The sequence below is a fragment of the Sardina pilchardus genome, chromosome 23 (assembly GCF_963854185.1).
Source record: "Sardina pilchardus chromosome 23, fSarPil1.1, whole genome shotgun sequence".
Classification (NCBI taxonomy): Eukaryota; Metazoa; Chordata; class Actinopteri; order Clupeiformes; family Clupeidae; genus Sardina; species Sardina pilchardus.
The window spans coordinates 27,713,469-27,735,450 of record NC_085016.1 but is presented as its reverse complement, the minus strand read 5'-3'; the positions used below and the strand labels follow the sequence as shown (position 1 = coordinate 27,735,450).

The following is a 21,982-nucleotide window of genomic DNA, read 5'->3' as shown; positions in this document are numbered from 1 at the left end:
ATGTGAGGTGAGGATATACTGTTTATATATGGAAGAAGAAAAACGAACAAACAACAAACCCAAACAACTTGTTTGCTGAACATGGTTCAGATCATCAGATGTGTCTTAAGGACAATGCCAGTCAGAGGCATTTACTCTATGCCCAAGCTCCGCCCCACTCAACACATGGTGCTGATTGGCCAGAGGGAAGGCTCTTTTCAAAACAAAGGTGCTCTTATGGAATACTTATTTCAGGCAGCATTTTACCCTCTTCTTTATCAGCTCATCACATCTCTCATTCTCTAGCTCCCGTTCTCCCTCTCTCTCTCCCTCTCTCTATGGAATACCATAAGGAGTCTTCCTTTTACAGTAATAAATCATAAAACGCATTTGCATCACCAGGCCTGATGAGGTTCAAGGTTTGGGGGGGGGGGGGGCGGGGGTTCGGGTTCCCAGTCCCAAAAGTTAGAACCCGATCTCATTTTTTGGCAGAAGGGCCCATTTGGTATGTAACCCAATCACCTGTTTAGTTAGATTCAATTGGTTCAGATACGTTGAAAAATTTTCTTGTGCCTTCACAAATTATTGTGGATGTCAAATTGAACAAGAATTTATAGTTTCCAATACAATAAATAATCTACAACCACAATCCCTGTACCTCCTAGCTCTAAACAGATGCATTTTATGCATTTGTTCATCCAAAAAAACAACTCTTTCAAGTAAAACTTCAAACATTCTGGTAATGGTGATAAAATGTTGCCAAAAATAGTTCATAAATTACTCATGTACTACCAACTGTACATAACGTGTGTGTATACCTTTTCATAAATTATATGTTTATAAACAACTCTGATTTAAGTTAATAAGATACAATTTGTATCAACAAGGACAGGTATTCTCTGACAGCCAAGGCTCACAATTTTCCTGTCGTCACCTGCAGTTCTGATGGGCTTCATACACTTAGACCCATTCAGATCTGACGAGGGCGACTGTCCTCATGTTAAGGCCCAACCGAGTCTTAATTAAATCAGTCGCAGCAACAGTGACGTGCTGCTGCTGTTCCTGACAACAGGACTACAAATGCAGGACAAGGAGCCAGAAGTCAGAGACGTCCCTTACTAGAACTAAGGTACATAGACGTCAAGAAATGTCCGTCTCTACTACTACACCTGTGGCTAAAAAGGAGAAGGTCTCTCTTGGTAACACTGACAGATCTACTGAAGGTCAACAAAGAGTCCCCATCCCTGACACGCTCACGCACACACACACACACACACACACACACACACATACCCATGTCCACATGCTCTCATGCAAACACACTCGAAATAGATAAAAAATGATTCTCTGAAAGAAAGAAAAAAAAACCAAATGAAATCAAAAATGAAGGAGCATGGAATAACAATTATAAATAAATTAATAATATAAATTTCTGCAATATCCCCAAGAACCATTCTTTTGTGATTCGAATGGCACATGATTTTGGAGATAATGATTCAAATTAAAACACAACAAAGAAATCAAGTGAAGGTAAGCATTACATCACATAAGATGAACTGAGGTTAAACCCAATTTAGGTATAAAGGCGGTGTACCATTTGTAACCATTCAACTGCATCTCATCCAGTGCACAACTACATTTTAGCTACTGAACAAAGAAGCTAATTCAGGTAAAACAATGTCTTCCACGCTACAACAGCGGGTAGTTGTTATAGATGGCACTGAATATGCATGTGTCCGCGTGCATTTGTGTGTGTGTGTGTGTAGTTAATGTTAAACGCTATGACTTAAAACGCTCTTCTCTTTTGATTTTCCGTACCTCAGCATCACAAATAATCTAAATCTACACGTACCCTGGCCTCTCACAACCTCCATTTTGATTGCCATGAGATACAAATCATTCTCAAATCTGATCGAAAGCAACAAAAAAGTGCCCTGTGAATCAATAGATGCTCACCTGAAAATAATATTTAAAAATACTTAACATAAAATCTGTATAATATATATATGAAGAAACAAACCCAAAATAAATAGAAGTACACATTCAGAACTCATTCACACTTCAGGTAGACAAATATGCTGACAGCACTACTCTTCCCCTTCTCTGCATCAAATGGTCAAGGGTCAATTTTCCTCCTTACTTAAAATGATTTCAAATGCAGAGTTCTTTTGGTGAGCTGATGCAATAACATCTCAGAAGTATTTCCAGGGGTTACATACCCCCAAAATACTGCAGGATACCCCAGATGTTCATTTCCTTGGATATCAGCAATTCATAATCCCCCCATAGGATCTGGTGCCTCCATCCTGTTGAAGCAAGCACACAGGGAACTGGGGGGGGGGGGGGGGGGGGGGGGGTGGCTCAGTACGCTCCAGGCTGGCTCTTCTCTGCCAAAATGGCCGCTGCCAGCTGCTGGGCGTCTGTGACATGAGGGTAGCGCCCCATCACCATGCGCACCAGCTCCGTGGGGAAGATGTTGCACAGGTTCTTGAACACCTTCTGCCGCACTTCCTGGTGCCGACTGATGGGGGGAGGCTCGGGAGGGTTGAGGGAGCCCATAGGCTGAGGCTGGGGGGAGTGGCTGGGGTGAGGAGGAGGAGGCTGGCTGGGGCCTCGCCCCCACGGTGCCCTCCAGGCCTGCTCGCGGCTCTCCTGGAGGCCCTGGAAGGTGAAGGGCTCGTAGCAGGGCTGAGGAGGGGCCTGAGGCGGGGGCGGCTGCAGGTAGTAGGGGTCCCACCCGCCCAGACGCTCCTGGCCCATGTAGAGGGCCTTGCGGGGCAGCAGGGGTGAGCTCTCGTACAGGCGGGAGTCCGAAACGCTGTCGGCCCGCGTGGAGGCCAGTCCCCGGCCCAGGGGCGAGCTCTGGGGGTGCGAGCCGCCCGACAGGGGCGGACAGTCCCCAGGGCAGCTGGAGCGGGCGGCCACGGTTTGGTGCTGGAGCTGCGGCGACAGGTAGGGTCGCGAGTGCTTGGTGAAGAGGGGCGAGTCGGGAGGCTCGTCCAGGCTGAAGCTGTACCCGCGTGGCGTCAGGCTCTGTGGCGCGGGCACCTGCTGCTGCTGCTGCTGGTGATGGTGGTGGTGGTGGTGGTGGTAGCCTGGCACCGGGACGGGCGCGAGCACGTGGCCCTGATGCAGGTGGTGCTGAGGGGGCGTCTGAGGCGGCGGCAGAGGGGGCGGGTACTGGGCACTGCCCCGGTGGTGGTGGTGGTGGTGGTGGTGGTGCGGTGGTGGCTGCTGCTGCTGCTGCTGCTGGCCGAGGTGGTGGTGTGGGCAGCGCAGGGGGGCGGCGGCGTCGTCCGACAGCAGGTCAGGCGAGCTCATGCACGAGCGCTCGCCCGCGGGGCCCAGCACGCCGCCGTACGAGTCCGTGCTGCTGCTGCCGCAGCTGGCGCTGCCCTCGCTGCTGCAGTCCGACAGGAGCGCGTCGGGCAGCATGCGGCGCTCGGGGCTGCGCGGGGGCACGGCGATCCTCAGGCCCGAGTAGGCGCGCACCAGCGAGCAGTAGCTCAGGTCCGGGGACTCGCACATAGGGTACTGGGACGCCAGCATGCCGCCCGAGTGAGGCTTCCCCGACGGGTGGGGGTACTCCCGGGTCGGGTCCTGCCCGTGTCCGTGCCCGTGCCCGTGGCCCATGGGTGGCCCGCCGGGAGCGGGCAGCATGGTGGCGCTCCCTTTGCCGTGGGACGGGTCGAGTTTCGGCGAGCGGCTGGTCAGCCTCTCCTCCACGTCGCTGTAGGACAGCGTGCGGACGCTGGGGTCGGACTGGCGCTTGGCCTGCGCTCGCTTGGCCTCGGCGGGCCGCTGGCTGCCCGGCATGCTGTGGCTCTTCACCAGGCCTGACTCCACGGGCACCTTGGCCGAGCAGCTCTTGGCGCTGGCGCGGAGCTCGTCTGCCACCGAGCGCTGGGGCTGGGTGCCACGCTCTGGGTGATAAAACTTACACTTGTGCCCGTACGTGCACTTCTTCCCTGCAGGCCAGAGAGAAGCAACACACATCAATCCACACATGCTCAGAATTGAATGAGTGTTAGTCTTGGCACGTCTAGCGTTTTCATTACTATATGCAAAGCGTGGATTCGGGTATGGGATGGGTAGTTTCACGATCAGTGAAAGATCAAGACATTTTCCGCACACATTTCCGTCTGTGTACTTAAACACGTTGTGATCTGTTTAAGTACACGTGTACGTAAACAGATCACAAGATCCTGGCAGTAGCTGGTAACATCCTGGACAAAAATCGAAATGTTTCAGAGCATAGGCAAACAGACGACGCATTTCAACCACTGGGTTTTCATCAAGGATAAGCGAAAATGAAGAGAGAGGAGAGGAAGAGAGAGAGACAAAGAGAAAGAGGGAGAGGGCATAACTGGAGAAACTGTTGTTGGATAAGCCATTGGAGCCTAGTAGTGCTTCTTTCCCCGGCTGCAAATATAATTATGTCGTATAACTGTGTGTTGTTAATGGCTACACTTAGGATCACCTTGACAGTTGAATAAATAAGTGCAAAAATACCATTTGTTGGCACAAAACACATCTTTCAGTAATTTTCATCCTCACACTGACCTTTCATTTTTAACCTACACTATTAGGTTAAACTACCATCTGAGCTGGTTGAACTTACTTAGCAGAGGAAATACTTCAGATATTCACTCCATCTGAATATACTGGTTATGTACACAAGGCCATATACTCTAGTGAACATGACAGGGCAGCTGATAACAGATCTAACATAGAGGGCAAGAGATCCGGAAGACACTGGAGACGTGATGTTAGCAACAGAGACACACCAGCAATGTTCATTTGAGGGATGGACATGTGGAGAGACTTTGGGGACGGGTATAAGCCAACCTACAGTATGGCTCCTGGGAGTGCAGTTACTCACCGTAAGGGCAGGGCTGCTTCTTGTGTTCTGGAATGATTGGTCGCTTTCGCAGAAAGTTCTCCAAACTTGGGCCATGTCGACCCAAAGGGTCATCAGGAGGCATGAATCTGCATGACAAGGAAGAAAGAAAGAAAGAAAGACAGAACAAAAGAACACAGTTAAAGACGAAGACAAGTGGGTGTCAGGATGGATGGGTGGTCCTTTGTATGTACAGTTAGGGTTAGTAAGTAAAGTAAATCTTCAAATAAAGCAAATTTAAACATATTGACCTTGACCAAAGAACTGTACAGAGTAAATGAGCGACAAATGTACACATCCAGATTGAGGGATCTACAGTAGTGCTGAACTTGGAGGGCAGTCACTTACTTGTCATTGACGAATGAATACATTAGCAGCCGCTCATCGATGAACTTCTTCCACTCTGGCTTCTCATTGGCTAAGTCCCGGTAGTTGTCGTTGGAGACTATGATGCCGTCGGACTCGTAGGCTAGCTTGACAATGAAGCGGTCATCGTAGCAGACCACCCTACGACCTTGCACCCGTCGTGAGGGCGTGAACACAAGGATCTTGTCCTTCTCCAGCCGGCGGAGAAACTCTTGGTCTGTACAGAGGACAAGGATATATAATGTTAAATTATATTCATCTAGAGATAAACTAACTATTGTGCAAGTGGCTAGCTTATGCCATTTCATTCTGTGGGACAGCTTAGAGCTCTGAAACAATGAAAGCTAGAATTAACAAAAGATTATTTAGAGAAGATTTAGAAAATCATATGAAGTTCTGACAACTGTATCAACAAATTGGTATGTTTAAACTCAGAGGATAATAACATTCGCATGAAAACATAGGTGCCCCCTTAAAAATATGAAATATAAGAACTGAAGAATTTTGAATAAAAGAAAAAGTTAAATAACAAATTAAAATGAGTGTTGAGATATTATTTTGGGGCAAGCAGAAGGCATTATTTTGAAGTGAAGTCATTTTTATTCTCTGTTCATCTGACCTAATGTATGAGACCTAAAGGCATCCAAAAGGTTCCCACCTGTGATGAGAGCATCAGGCCGCGACTGCTCCTTCCTCCAAGCTGGGACAAACACAGTGATGTCACGGTGTCCTCGCTCCAGGAACCAGTCAACTGCAAGCTGGATGCCTTGGCATGAGAAGACCTCCTTGTTGCCATGGCTTTGAGAAAGGCACAAAATGCTGGTTTAGACTTGGAGTCAACCCCTAATTTTGCATATTCAATCCCCTCTTTGCAGGTTGGTCCTTCTATCTAGAGCTTTCAGTTGTCCTAATCCAATAAATGTTTGAATCTGAAATTTAAAGGAAAACTCCAGCAATGTTTCACATAGATCTCGGTTTCTGAAGGTCACTGAGTAATGTCAGTTAAAAGAATCGGTGCTACCTAGCTTGAATTGCTGCACCCAACTGCTAGAGGAGCCAGGCAGCTCTAGTGCTACAGTACGCTCTGGGGGCATGAGTTCAAAAATCACAAGCAGAGATCTATGTGAAAAAATGGCCGGAGCACTTCTTTAAGACACTTCTCCAAGACTTGCACGGTTCATTTGTGATTCAATCACCCAAGATGCATGTCAACGCAGTTAAATGTGCTTGTGATAATATGCGGTTTGAATTACTTTTATCAAAAGTAAGGATGTGATCAACTCAGTCTTGAATTCCAAAAGTCTCCGGCATAAAACTTGTTTACCAACACGAAAACTACTCAAAATGCTACACATACAAATCTGTCATATATCTAATATAATCGAAATTACGAAGATGGTTTGTGGTTTCCATTGAACTTTGTTTTTGTTTTCTTTTCAATATTAGCTTTTACATGTGCCTAAATTATTCCACTTTCCAGACGGGGCCCCTTTAGAGAGGATCCTTTCAGACATATTGTTGCATTCCACTCAAAAGATCTCAATGGAGAGTCACCCATCAGTCAAGGACTTGACAGGTGTTTCAAAGGATCACACTCCCCCCGTTCTACTTGGGAGGTCACCAAATGATGCCCCCCCTCCTCTGCATATTCCACAGGCATACATTAAAACACACAATGTTGGTAAGGGGCAGCTGGCCTGGCAATCCCAGTGTGGTTCAGCTCTGACAGTGCGTAATGATGATTATGCACATTTATTGATGAGGACTCAATAGGCCTCATGCAGCAATATTCTCTTAAGACAAAATGTCAAATAATCTTAACTTTCTTCCATATTATACTTCTTTTTCAACAAGTCAAAAAATAGACCAATGGGTTGCACACATGTCCCTGAAGCTGTTTGCGCAACATTCCTCTCAGATTATCACTGGCTCCATTGTGGCCAGTTTCAGTCCCTTTCAGAATAGGTGTAAGGAGCTTATTGCCTTAAATACAAATGAGCTGTTGTTGGCCACGCCTCACTCCGGAGTTGATTCTATGTTTACGCTATCTTTTACTGTCTATGGAATTTTCATTTTCAGATGGGGGTGGGTAGCCACCGCCCTATATAGTTCTGGGTGTAGTAATGTTCAAATGTCCCCTATTGTGACCTCTCAGTTGGGGAGATTTCTGACTAGCTCACAGAAGCGCATAGTTTCTGACATCAACCTCTGTCAACTAACCCACAGAAACTCAACACACGGTTTTGTTTCGCACCTGGAGTGTTTGTAGAAGCATCAAAGCAAAAAAAAAAGTGCATAATATGCATAATATTGCCCCTACAAGAGAGAGAATAAGAGAGCTTAACTTGCAAACGCTCTTAAACTCTGACATTTTCTCTCACCCTGAGTATTGTTGTAAGAAGAATCCCAATTGTTATTAGCATAAGTAACCGCCAGTGAACACTGTAAAAGGCAAGTGTTGCACCATGTGCCAATGTTTACCATGCTGTACTGTACACATGTGATCCCTAAACCACATGTTGTGCAAAAGCAATGCTGCGTGCACCTGTGCACATAGAATCTCCTAAAGTATGTAGCTTTGCAGTCCTCTCAGCCTATGAGCTCATTTTTTTCACTCTGTGTTTAAAATAAAATGGCTACTCATGTGAATCTGCACATAGCAAACAGTTCATTTCAAAAGTCTTTACAACAGACTTATGGAATATAGACTATATTTTTTTCTGTTGCTACTGCGAAGTATTCTCTCCTTTCAATACAATCACTACCTAAAATGACAGTTGCTGATAATCTAACCATGTGTGATTCGAAGAAGTCTACTATGCTATGCGTAATCAATTAATGTGTTTTTGTGTTCCCCACAATCAAAACATTCATGTTTCTTTGCATTGGAGAGTGGATTAGTGGACTCAGTAAGCAAGATATTTTATCTCTTATCTTGGTGAAAGTGCTCAGGACTACGTCAACATTTTTATTTTAGCCTACCCAAGAAAAATGCAGAAGATAGATATTAGATATTTTTAAGAAAATATTGGTGAATCCCACAAATTAATAGTTACTAACAAATAAGAAGAAATCTGAGATATGAACAAAAAGACCAGCTTCTCCCATGAGTTGTGTTTAAAGTGTGAAAGTGGCTTTGACCATGCAGCACTTTTGATTAAAAAAACCTCCATCATATGCAAAATCTGTTTTAAAGCATTTGGGGAGAGAGGGAAGTATTTCTCCTTTTTAATATGAAAAAGTGCCGAGACATGCATGGTTGGACAAAAAGATAAATGGCAGTCAGACTTCTATCTTGTTTTAGTCAACTTTTACCTTACGTAAAGATGTTGGACCTCATAAAGCTGATACTGTATGTGACTTACCTAATAACTATTAGCCGCGGCTTATACAGTACATTGATTTTGGGGTCATTCCGTGTCAAATCACCCAATTTCAGCCAATTTGGAAAGTGACCCTCTCCAAAAAAATCTGAAATAAATCACAGGTGTTTGTAGCCTAGACCTATGCACAAATCTTAAATAGTATGTCTGGATCACTAATGGTTTAAAAACTGCAGCCCTTTGAAGCTTCAAGTCATTTTAAGCATTGTGGTGAACAATCCTTTTTGGTCAACTTGCAACGTTATTGGTTCTTTTGGTATTTCACACACATCAGTGAAACTATGTGAATGGAAGCACATTTTCCTGTTGAATTAAGAAATCTAATCAGATGAGACGTGTCTTGTGTAATTTCCCCTCTGCAAAGCTCTGAAAATGGCTATAAATTCATTATGTGAAAAGACATCATCACTTTTGAAGGCTTCTCATTCGAAAGGTATGTGCCACAAATTTCATCAGGTTTTTTTCCCACTCATATATGGACTATAAGGTCATGTCCATGCATCAACTTTGGTTGTAATCGTTGTCATATTGTCAGAGCATTTTGTTTTAATTGGGCTTGATTTTCAAAAAGCCCATTTTCGTCCTATCATTTCACCATGTGGACAGTTAACAGGATTTTTTTTAATTTTACCATATCACATTCTGTATGTGAGGATCATCTGTCCAAAATGTGGGCTTGTTGCTGAGTTTCTTTATTGGAGATATGATTTTTGGAAAATATTCTCTATAAATCCACTGAACTTGCATTGGATCTGCAGTACCACTTTGCACCACATGGGATGCTCTTTTAATACAATGGAAGTCAATGGAAGAGTAAGAGATTCACTTGTTTGCTGCACATATCCAATCTAAACACACATTTTATGGTTCATAGTTGAATTTCTCCAAGTAATTATTGCAACATGAACAACATACTACTCATAAATAAATCTTATTTAGAGAAAATAAGCGGATCAAGCAAATTATACACACATAAGACTGACTGGTCATCATACATACAAGATACTTGATGAGTTATCTCCTTTTCATGAATGCGTCTTGGATCCAGGCAATAGCGTTTTGAGCCCTCATACCTTTTGATTAAAACTTTTATGTGATGGAAACATGCATGGTCATCTTCATCAAGTGAAATATCTGCTCTAAACTGCATCTGACGCTTTTTCTGCATCTGATAATGCACTGAATTCTTGAAACCCCTTTTTCTTGAATATGTTCATGACTTTCATTTTCCAACTTCTATGGTGGTGTAGAAAACTGTTACAAAGATGGCAAGCTAAATCTTCTTGCTGCATGTATGATCAGTCAGTCTTATGTGTGTATATTTAGCTTGATCAGTTTATTTAGCTAAATAAGATTTATTTATGAGTAGTATGTTGTTCATGTTGCAATCATTACTTGGAGCAATTCAACTATGAACCATAAAATGTGTGTTTAGATTGGATATGTGCAGCAAACAAGTGAATCTCTTACTCTTCCATTGACTTCCATTGTATTAAAAGAGCATCCCATGTGGTGCAAAGTAGTACTGCAGATCCAATGCAAGTTCAGTGGATTTATAGAGAATATTTTCCAAAAATCATATCTCCAATAAAGAAACTCAGCAACAAGCCCACATTTTGGACAGATGATCCTCACATACAGAATGTGATATGGTAAAATTAAAAAAAAATCCTGTTAACTGTCCACATGGTGAAATGATAGGACGAAAATGGGCTTTTTGAAAATCAAGCCCAATTAAAACAAAATGCTCTGACAATATGACAACGATTACAACCAAAGTTGATGCATGGACATGACCTTATAGTCCATATATGAGTGGGAAAAAAACCTGATGAAATTTGTGGCACATACCTTTCGAATGAGAAGCCTTCAAAAGTGATGATGTCTTTTCACATAATGAATTTATAGCCATTTTCAGAGCTTTGCAGAGGGGAAATTACACAAGACACGTCTCATCTGATTAGATTTCTTAATTCAACAGGAAAATGTGCTTCCATTCACATAGTTTCACTGATGTGTGTGAAATACCAAAAGAACCAATAACGTTGCAAGTTGACCAAAAAGGACTGTTCACCACAATGCTTAAAATGACTTGAAGCTTCAAAGGGCTGTAGATTTTAAACCATTAGTGATCCAGGTATACTATTTCAGATTTGTGCATAGGTCTAGTCTACAAACACCTGTGATTTATTTCAGATTTTTTTGGAGAGGGTCACTTTCCGGCACTGGGTGATTTGACACGGAATGACCCTTTGCTAAATTTCTTCAGCTATGAGGTTAAAACACGGGGGCAGTTAATATGGTATCATTTCTTTTAACTTGGATAAAACATTGTCCTGCAGCTTATACACAATGTGGCTAATACACAGGAAAGTACTGTATATGAATTTACCTCATGGCAACATTGCTGCCGTCAACCACAATGGGCCTCAGGTTGTCCTTGTCATCCAGAGAGTCCATCTGTGAGGGAGAATCCGACTGACGGGACTCAGTGGAGTCGGAGAACCCACAGCCTGATGAAGAGGTGGTGGATCCTGAGGACGAGCAGGAGGAGGATGAGGGTGCCATCGATGAAGACCTGGACTGAGACGCTGCCGATCCACCGCCCTGCTCGCTTTCTGGCTTGCTCCCCAGCTTTACGAGCTCACCGAGAATGTCGTTAATCAGAGCCTCAGGCCCTAATTTGCTGAGCACCAGCCGAATGAGGTCCTCCTGGTAGCCGAGCTTCAATGCAAATTCCATCTTGTTCTGGTAGGCGCGCAGGCTTCCCACGGAGTCGGCGTCTTCAGAGACGGAAGTGCCCGGAGGTGAGGCAGACTCCAGGTCCAGACACGGTGAGCGGCAGAGTTGGGGATGGGCAGAGCGGGGCGGGAGGTTGATCTGCTCTGCCTCGCTGTCGGTGCTCTCCTCGGAGTCGGCGGGTGTGGATCCAATGCCGCTACTGCTGCCCAGGCTCGTTCCGGCTGGTAGCCTGCCCTCGGCCTCTTCCGACGGGCCAGGCTCCATTTTGGTATGGGCATCCGCTTCGGAGGGTGGCCGGTCTCTGGCAGTAGCCTTCACCTGCAGGTAGTCCAGATCGATCCCGAGGTCAAGGATGTGGCCTGTTCCATCATCTAGATGGTCCTTCAGGCCCATGAAGCTGTCAAATACATCCAGCGCCACCCCACCACAGACCTCCCTGCTGATACTGCTGCTTGTCCGGCCACCTCGATCCCACTTCTCTCAGGTCCACCTGAGCATGAGAACCTGTGGACAATCACACCCAGCAGTTCAGTGACGTACATCGGAACTTTACACGATCACAGAGAGCGGTAGTTCCCAATCCAGCTCACTCACTGCACTGGAGTTCACCAGAGTCCTTCCCTTCTGAAGAACGGCCCAGACTAAAATCCTGTCTTTGAAACTTTACAACCATAACTCTGGTTATAGGAATGCAAACCATGAGCATTAAAACGACACATCAATGCTTACTGGATGGGACAAAGGCATAGGATGGTGGGTGGGAGGGGTGGGGGGTAGGGAGGGAGGGGGTTTGTGGCGGGGTAGTTGGTTACTACGGTTTAGGGGGCGGAGAGGAGAGGGTGCAGGAATATCATTACATCATGAAAGGCGGCTGTCTGGCTGTCTGATTCAGCTGTTGCTAGGCTGCAGCTGCTCCGAGGCATCTTTTCAAATGCCTCGACAGAGCTGGAATCACTTATATCCCCTGCACAAAGAGAGAGTGCAGCGAGAGGGACAAGATGGGTGCAGAAGTGTGTCTTATTCACTCCGTCACAGGACTCTAGGCACCAGGCCAATCTGGACAGCATGGCTTGAAGTAGACATGGTACATAGCACCGAAATATTATGGGAATTTAAAAGAGAAAGGAACAGAGATCAGTTCTTGCTCCATTCTCTAATGGTTGCAAATTTGCTTTAACTAATAATAATTCCTCTTAGCAGCTCATGGAGGAATTGTCATGTTAACGTCAATGTACCACTTATCCCACATACTGCTTTAAATATTCCCTGTAAATTATATTCATGCAAACAGTTGTAAATCACAAGCTGAGGCTCTTAAGCCACAGTTGATCCAGACTGGGCAAATGAGAACTTGTCGTACCACCCAACAAGACTAACAACAACCCATGTACAGTCATCATTTAGGTTCAGGCCTCAACACAGACAACCACAGGGAAATTTACAGATCACCACCAACAGAAAGTGTGGTGGCATTTTTCAAACTCACAAAACCCGCCAGAATCTCATCACTACTATGTAATGAATATGTAACATGTGCCATTGACTGGAAGAGTAGAAGGGGGCATTGGAGAGAGAGAGAAAGAGTGAGAATGTGGGGAAAATGGAAAGAAACAGAGGGATATTGAGAGCAAGAGAGAGAGACAGAACGAGAGAAGAGGGAGATGAAAGGGGAGGGTAGGAGTTCTCTGGGGGCCTTGCCATTGTGAACTGAAGAGAGGGAGGTCTGATGCCCACCCCCACCACCCCAGAAACACAAAGGGGACGGACGTCCGCGCGTTGGGACAAGAGTGGTGGTGGTGGTTGTGGTTGTTGTGTGTGTGTGTGTGTGTGTGTGTGTGTGTGTGTGTGTGTGTGTGTGTGTGTGCTTGGAGGAGGGGAGAGTGACGCTGTCGGGAAGGCAACAGATGTCTACTGAGGCTACAGGAGACCCAGCAACTGGTGTTCTCTGTCTCTCTCTCTCCCTCGCTCCCTTTCTCTCTCTCCTCTTGTTCTGATGAGCGTGCCCAGTAGGCTCAGCACATATGTCCTGCCTGACAGGGTCACTTATACACAAAGGGAAACCTTGCCTTCACCCCACAGCGCAAACAACCCCTACCCCCATAGATATCACCCGCAGACACCAACTGCAACAGCACCCACCCCCTCCACCCCCACCTAAAATTCACCGGGTAGTTTCACTTACAAAATCTCATCTCTATTGCCATAGTTCTGGAACATAATGCTGTAATCTTGCACTCACAAAAAGATGATTCTTTTTTTAGCCGCTTCATGTCAACTGAAACTTGACAAGAAAACTTCCGGGTGAAACGAGATTTCAGTTAGAACTCCAGAGAAACGCGTGGCCGGATGAGAGGATGCGGTGTGTAGTATCAACAGATCCTTATACATTGATGCACATACCACAATACTAGTAACAGAACTTACTGTTGACATATTCTGATTTGCATTCTACGTATAAAGCAAACTACTTGTTACTTTATACTTGTCAAGCAAAAAATAAGTTATAATGAATTATTGTCTGTAGTATCTACAGATCCATACACACATCCATACACATACCACAATGGTGTCAACAGAATTTACTGTTGACATATGCAGATCTGCATTCTAAGTATAAAGCAAATTACTTGTTACTTTCTACCTGTCGATCAAAAAATAAGTTGAGTTATGGATCAGTAATAATATATAAATATAAAAATAGCAGACAATCACTCTGGGGAATGCAATTGTTCAACTATGGCATGTATAGGTACATAAACTAAGATGAGGAAATATTTTTACAAGCAAATTAACCTAAGAGAACAAAACTTTATTTGCCACTGGATTAATTCAATAAAAAACGACTCACCTTCAATCAAGTCAAAAAGTGTTAAGGATGGAAGTCCTCTATAAGTGCTCTTGTTAAAAAACAAAATTACCAAATCCAGCCTTCAGCGAAGTGATTGGTTTACTTCACAGATTGTCTCCTCTAAGTCACCAGACAAACAAGACAATATTAGATCCACAAATTGGTCCAGGTTCTTCCTTGAATTGCACCAAATACAGCCAAGAAGGGTAGCTTTTCACCACCAGACACAACCACACAAGCTTGCAGGGCATGGGCCACCTATGCCTAGTCCACCCTGAAAAGGACTGTTGGTACTGCAGGCAAGCCGGCTGAACAATGACTGCAAGAACAGATGGAGCTTCAGTGTCTACCATTCCCCCATTAGAGCAAGCATGCCATTGGACCAATGGCAGTGCAGTGACCTCACAATGGAACTCTCTCTCAGACACACACACACACACACACACACACACAGGGATCCACAGATAAGCTACTGCACGTCATTCTAAAGGGGGTCTTCCCCTGACTGGCCCATGAATCAACGAGGGGTGCGTGGCCCAACAATAGGCCGACACAAAGGGGAACGTCAGTAGGCAGCTGCAGCACGAGGCCTTAGCCATTAGAGAGGTGGCCGGCAGTGGGAAACACCTGGCTTGCTGAGGGACTGTGCTGGCTCGGCCCCCTTTGTCTATGGCTGGGGGGGAGGGGTGTTGGTGGAGGGGGGTAGTGCGTAAACAATGAGCTGAATTATGTTAAAAGCATTGCATGTTCTCTGAAAAAAAGGAGAGAAGAGATGGGGAGAGTGGCGGAAGAATAGGGAGAATGGGGAGAGTGTGCGGGGGCAAAGGGTACAGGGTGCGAGTGTGTGTGTGTGTGTGACGGGAGGGGGGGTGGGGAAGGGGTGTCAGTGCAGAGGAGGGATGTAGAGCAAGCTTTATTTAAGTCAAACAATGCACGTCTCTCAGCAGTTCTAGGAAAAAAGATATCTTCATTGTTGAGACACACTTCGACTAAAATGCCAGCTTCTTGGGGGGGATTTGAGGACAGAGGGATGCCGGTGACTCCACAAGCCCATGTTAAATGTCAGGCCTCTGCAAGTCGCCTTTTCACTTCATAACCTTAATTGAATGTAACTCTGCACAGCTATGAATTCAGATATTTGATTTCCAGCCTCATTTCTTCCCACCTTTCCCTCCGAGGACAGAAGATTGATGAGGGAAAGGAGTGTGGATGCACCTAAAAATATTTGCATATAAGCAACATGTCAGGGCAGAAGGCATAGAAAACCCTTTGAGGACCTGGAGGACCTTGCTCACTAATCATAAAACCACATGAAGCGTCACAGCAGATAGTGTTGACTGACATGAAATGATATAATGATTTCCCTCATGTCCATGCAGGCCCAAACTCTCCATCACCAAACTACATGCATATCGAGTCATTTTAGTTGTCTGCTTTTGTCTGGCCTGCTGTCCTCGATAGATAGATAGATAGATAGATAGATAGATAGATAGATAGATAGATAGATAGATAGATAGATAGATAGATAGATAGATAGATAGATAGATAGATAGATAGATAGATTAACCGAGAGGCTACACCAGGTATGTAACTGAGGCATTCTGTTTGCAGAGTGTACTGCAACAATTAACTTGCACTGCAATCAATGGAACTGGCTACACTGGACGTGACAGCGGCACACACATACAAAGTATTTTTTTTGGGCCTTTTTGCCTTTATAACCCAGTGTGGCCTGACTATATTAACTATTAAACTCAGTCTTATTCACCTCCACTACACATCCCCAGAACTCTAGAATCAGAACGCACATGAAAGGGGGCTTGAAGAATGGTAGGCAAGTTCAGCTTAAAGGAACACGCTTAGCTTATTCACTGTATCCACCTGTCCCTATGTATATAAACAATGTTTGAGTGCTTTTGTCACTTTTTAGAGATAGGCTAGTTGGAACTGCCTACCTCAATGAGCTATGCAAACTGGTGGGTGTTTCAGACTGAGTTACTGCACGCACAGAGACAAGAAGGGTATGTGTCATCTTATCTAACTCTTGGGGAGATGGTGAATCAGCTAATTTCTCCAAAATGTTGGCATGCTCCTTTAAGCACATTGGGCAATACTGGAACACAAGACAGATGAAAGAAAAGTCTGCCGGAAGGGAGCCATAACTCAGCCCATTCACAGCGAGCGACTGTAGCGGCCAGAGGGGACTGAGTGCATTGTGGGGGCCGTGTGCCTGGCTGACACTAGGGCAGTGGCAGTGAGGGCATGCTGGTTGACTTGTGGTGACTCTCTAATTGAGCCTCAGCTGGCCGGTCCCCTGAGGGTCCAGAGCTCTGACCACCATCTGCTGGATGGCCTGAAAGTAAACAGGTGCTTTTACACCAAATGCTGCGAGCCACCTTACACCCCAATCCTCCGACACTGAAGCTTTAGGACCCTCAATATATAAAACACCTCCTTGGTTAAATTTTATCAAGGGCTCAATAAAAATATGGCATAAAGACTACTGTGTGTATAATGTTCTTAACATAATTTCAACAGGCTCTAGTAGGTCTCCAAATCACAACCCTTTATACTTGTCTGTATAAATCTCTTCACCACTGATTGTGTCAACAGCTACCCAAGATAAATATCTGACAAAATAACTTTGTGATGATTTCTGTGTCAATAATCATCTTTGGTTGTTGTCACATCATTTACCCTCTTTTCTACGTAGTCACATCATTTACAGCCTTTCCCACAAATGGAATATTGAGGTCTTAATACAGATACTTTGGCCAAAATACCAAACAGAGGACGCACCACAACACCGTTTTGAATCCTGTCTAAAGAGCTCTGTTCAGTGCCCTGTTTGTGCTCCTGCTCCTATAAGAACACTAGCATATTGATGGGGTTGCTTTGACATTTTGGCAACTGGTACCAAACGTGCGGGATAAAAGCAAACTTTTGCGGTTTCATTCTTCAATCGAGAGCAGAGACTTTGTCCCGTCAATTTTAATTGGTTTTACTCAACGGGCTTCCCTTCTGAAGGGAGAAGGCTCATTCTTATCTTTTCAGACCTAGGTAGGCAGCCCATATACAAATGAATGGGTTTTGTTATTTGAGTGTTTTTGCATTGGTAGCCATCCATGATACATGAAAATGTCAATACATTAAATTGTCATTTTCCAGTTGCAAGTCCAAGTTACGTTTAAATGTGTTTGATGTGGAAATGTAGGTGCAATAGAACATGGTGAATAAGGACGAATGTGACCCTGTATTTTAGCCACTCGATAGTGGACTCGTTGTGGACTACTCTGTTTTCCTAAAACAGAAATAACAAAAAAAAGGAACCGCTACCAAAAAACATGCATGCATGCAATACCAAAGCACAGACCAGGTGAAACTAAGCTAATAGAAAACCGGAACATCTATTAATCTATCTATCGGTCTATCTCTGTCTAACTATATTTATCGATCTATGTATCGATCTAGCCATTTCCATCTACCCATCTATCTATCTATCTATCTATCTATCTATCTATCTCAATCTGCGTCCACAGACAGAGCAGCTGAAGTGGAGAGGGGTGGGAGGAGGGATGGGAGGAGAGACGGGGGGGATGAAGTTGCTAATCCCACTTTAGCAGCAACCCTCTCTGCTGTGAAAGGACGAGCAGAAGGAGGCCTTATGTCCTGCCTGGCCTTCCTGGCCTCTTCCTCAACGCCTCTGTTTACTCTTTCATTCAGTCTGGGGGATCGCCCCACCTTCTGCCTGAAGGGAGACACCACGTCCAGGTGTGTGTGTGTGTGTGTGTGTGTGTGTTTGTGAAAGAGAGAGAGAGACTGTGTGTTTGAGTAAGTGAGAGAGAGAGCAAGAGAGAGAGAGAGAGAGACCAAGTACACTAACAGCTGGCAAAAGGTCCATGATCACTGTTTTAAGACCCTGAGTGGCTGGGTAAGTACAGTAAGGCTGACGTTAGGTTAGATGACTGCTGAAACTGACACGAGTCCCACACCTCACACTGAGGCTATACAGTATGTTATTAGCCATCATATTTTACTATCACAACTAATCTAACATGAAAAGTAAGAGTTACATGCTATGTAACATACTAATGAAAATGGTGTAATAAAAATATAGGCTACTGTGTCGTTCAACGACTTTAGACCACACACTGTCAGACAGTTACGTGGAAACATACATTTTCTGAAAAAAATAAATTCATTCAAATTGTTACGTTTTTGTCACCATGTTGTTCACAAGCCCCTTCTAAGAGTCAACACAGCTAAAAATGTTTTTTTTTTTCCTGAGGAAAAACACAAGAGGGTGTTCATAGTACATAAACCCATCTGCTGCTCCATAAGGAGAACATTTTACACCTGAAACATGCAGGCACGAGCTAATGGGATTACTGTAGTTTAAGCAAGTGCACTTCCAGACACCAGACAGGGGATTTTGGTGTTGACACTGCAAGATTCAATAGCGCACCGCATCACTTGGGGCATCGGGAGTAGAGGGGACACTCAAACACTAGGGTATTTTAGGAAGGGTGACAAGACTTTAGTAACAGCCTGCTGCCTCAGCTTTTTTCGCTGGGCTCTGTATGTGTGCATATGCATGTATGTGTGCATATGTATGTGTGTGTGTGTGGTGACAGACTTGCTGCCATGTGCACAAGGTCTCTGGGGAGAGGCAGAGGGGAGAACAGGGCTCAGGGGCCGGGTAGAGGTCTCTGGCAGGCCAACGCAAGAATGGCTGAGGGTCCCCAGTGGGACAAGACCAGCTGTTGGGCTGCGCGCAGACAGCCCACTGTCCTACCGGCCCGCCACGACCCATTGTGACAAGCCCACGACAGTGTGCCTCCTGTTCGGACCTTTGCTTGCCAGGCCATGATCACGTCTAAGGGAGACCGGCATGTAGCTGCTACTACTACTGCCACTACTATTAAACACACACACACACACATACATCTATACATGTATCTCTTTTCACATATTTTATATCTTAACATATTTCATTCTTTCTTTCTTTCTGATTCTCCAATGTTGGCCCATCTTAGCAGGAAACTTAGTGTTTGTTTATGAGTATTTTCTTTCAGCACTTTCATCAAGCATAGCCCATGCTGTTTCTCCAACTCACAAGTTTCACTAGGTTTAATCAGAGGTATTTACAACAATGCAAAAATATATAAAATCTCCTAACAGAGGGATGTTAAAGTCACAAAGGCTACCTTGCTGAGATAAAAGGAATCTATTCAAAAGCAATAATCTTATTTAGAATAGAAAACGGTTTTAAGATTCGAAAAAAAGAAATAGTCTCATATGTCAATTCAATTTGTAATATCCTAATTAAAAGAAATAGAATGTTAATCTTTGAGGGGTTTTATTCTTATTTACAAAATGACTAAATAGTCTAAACTAAACTATGCAAACGTCAGGCTGGCTTGAGGCCAACTTATTAAATCAAAGCAAAGGTCAGACAAGCCAAAAATAACTATTTCCATGTTCCCCCCACATTTGGGTATAAGCAATTCTGAGCTCCCCCCTATTTGTCATAGATGCAAAGACTGGAGGCTAAACTTGAAGGTTTAGCCTTTAGAAGGTCACTGACAATCATTTCAATCTTTGTGTGAAAAGGTACGGTGCCTAAAGCAAGTATGCTTACTTCACTAAAACAAGTATGTTTAATCCCAAATGTAAAGTTCAGATATGGATTTAGGCTGCGTATAACAGCATTGCTGTCTATTATCTGCTTAAGCTAAACTTAAAGACCAGTCCATGTAGGAAGGCTGTCACAATACAATAGAGCTAGAAAAACATCACCAAAATATGTTCAGACATCAAAATATTTAAACGTGCTATATACACTCAAAAATAAATGCTGAAAGACCAGTTATGTAATTCTGAAGACATGATGCAGATATAATCCAATGTTTCTGTGCAATGCACAAGAAATTTCTCTCTTTCTTACCAAATATTCCATTGCAAATAAATGTATTTCAAATAAAATGTATTTTTAATGCATTTAATGCATAAAAACACACAAACACTATGCACACACACAGCCAACTGGAGTAAAACTTCTCACTGTGCTGTTTTTATTATTATTATTTGACACTTCCTGGTATTTCGGCCTAGGGCAACTGAGATCAGGGTAGGCAACTTTGTAATGTACCAACCTAATCTTTAGTCTTAATAGCAAATCATCTCTCTGCTTCTTTAAAGGTTGGCAGTAGTCTAAATGGCTGCGCTTGAGTTCTGCCAACATCTCATTTCAAGGCCCTAGGACAGAAGAATCTTAAGTCACACAGCCAGTCATGGGGAGTGGGATACTTTGAGTGTGCACAACTATATCATTAAAAAGCGACCGAGAGGAGAACAATAGCCCTCAGGCAAACGGCAGTGATTTAAAGTAGAAAGTGTGGCTCTACCGTCCACCACACAATGGGCTCACAAAGGCAGTTACCCTTTCTGGATAACTGCCATCTGCTCGGCACAGACGCACGCGCGCGAACACACCCACAAGCCGCGTTTCATCCCTCTCTCATTATCTCTCGCTCCCCCTCCCTGCGTCTCTAACTGAAGACAAGTCACTTAAAATTTCACGAAACAGGTGCAATGTACTCCCCCTGCAACTGGATAGGTTTTGAATAGTTTGTCCAAGAAAACACCTCCACAGGCAGCAGACTCACAAATAGCTTAACCTGCCGATTGTATTCTGTGTACGCATACATTTTGTCTCTCAAAATCATGCTAACTCACCCCGTTATGCACATCCTCACCATAAATAGGAGTCAACGTTATTCTTGGCGTCTCGCTCTGCGAACTTGGGCCTAGCCTACTCAAAATCAACAGCACCATACAGTAAACAGTGCTGGGCTTGGTGGTTTTCCCGCAAACGTGTTAGCCTATGTTCATGCAAAACAGTATTATTTGATAGACTATTTACAAACAGACCTGACTGTGCTTTAGCTACAGTTGCTAAACCAAGAGTCTCTTGCTACAAATGTAGCCAAATGCCGTGACTAAGTTAGCCAACGAAACACGAATGGCCGCAATAGAAGCATAGACCCCCCTTCAGTCTCGCAATGCAAGGTTAATTTCACAAGGTATTTTCCAGTGTTATGCAAATTCACATATTTATTGGCATAAAGATAATAGACCCTTGTGCTACGTACCGTAGACTGCATCTCCGGATGCTGGCGTACTATGCCGTGACACGCTTCCCTTAGCAATTTGCCATTGCTCCCCCCACGAAATGTGAAGGGAAGCGAGGAAGCCGGTTATCCTACTGTTGCAACTGACTGCTTTACCAACGCTACTGGCCGATACATGCACTTGTCAGTGCAAGATCGGCAGTGTCCGAGGTAATATAAGATTTTCACATAGGGGATTTTTATAAATATTAGCAATATTTACTATGACCAAGAACAAGGATTAAGACCTGGGAAAACACCATTCCCATCCATATGGAGAAAGAAGTCTAACCCCCCCACACACAAAAAAACGGTACTGTTGACACATTGCCCTGCAAGGCATCCACAAGGCTGTCTCCCACACTTGCGCCAATTTAAACAATCTATATTCACTCATCTGCTTTGGATCATCCCTAAACCTTACGTCATATGTGAATGCATTTATATTGACTTTTTTTTGGTTGTTGTTTATGTTTATAAGACCAAACCCTATCCTGAGGATCAAAAGGGAAACTCATTTCTGTGTGAGGTGCATTCTGCTCGTTGCCCAATAATATCAGAATACTTATCAAGCAAGTTTGGAATAAAGAGG

The 21,982-nt window shown here is 44.3% G+C and overlaps 1 protein-coding gene across 2 annotated transcripts; it reads right to left on the bottom strand.

The window, feature by feature from the left end:
* Window positions 1–2,331: 2,331 nt before the first annotated feature.
* Window positions 2,332–21,059, bottom strand: LOC134071468 (probable ribonuclease ZC3H12C). 2 transcript variants are annotated; one of them, XM_062528196.1, is made up of 6 exons: window positions 20,957–21,059; window positions 11,021–11,874; window positions 5,904–6,043; window positions 5,228–5,462; window positions 4,862–4,968; window positions 2,332–3,947 (listed from the first exon to the last, which is right to left on the bottom strand). In XM_062528196.1, the coding sequence occupies exons 2-6, from the start codon at window positions 11,761–11,763 to the stop codon at window positions 2,341–2,343; spliced, it is 2,832 nt and encodes a 943-aa protein (XP_062384180.1). In that variant the 5' UTR covers window positions 11,764–11,874; window positions 20,957–21,059; the 3' UTR covers window positions 2,332–2,340. The 2 variants fall into 2 exon arrangements, with proteins under 2 accessions (XP_062384180.1, XP_062384179.1); XM_062528195.1 differs by lacking the exon at window positions 20,957–21,059 and adding an exon at window positions 14,219–14,382.
* Window positions 21,060–21,982: the final 923 nt, after the last annotated feature.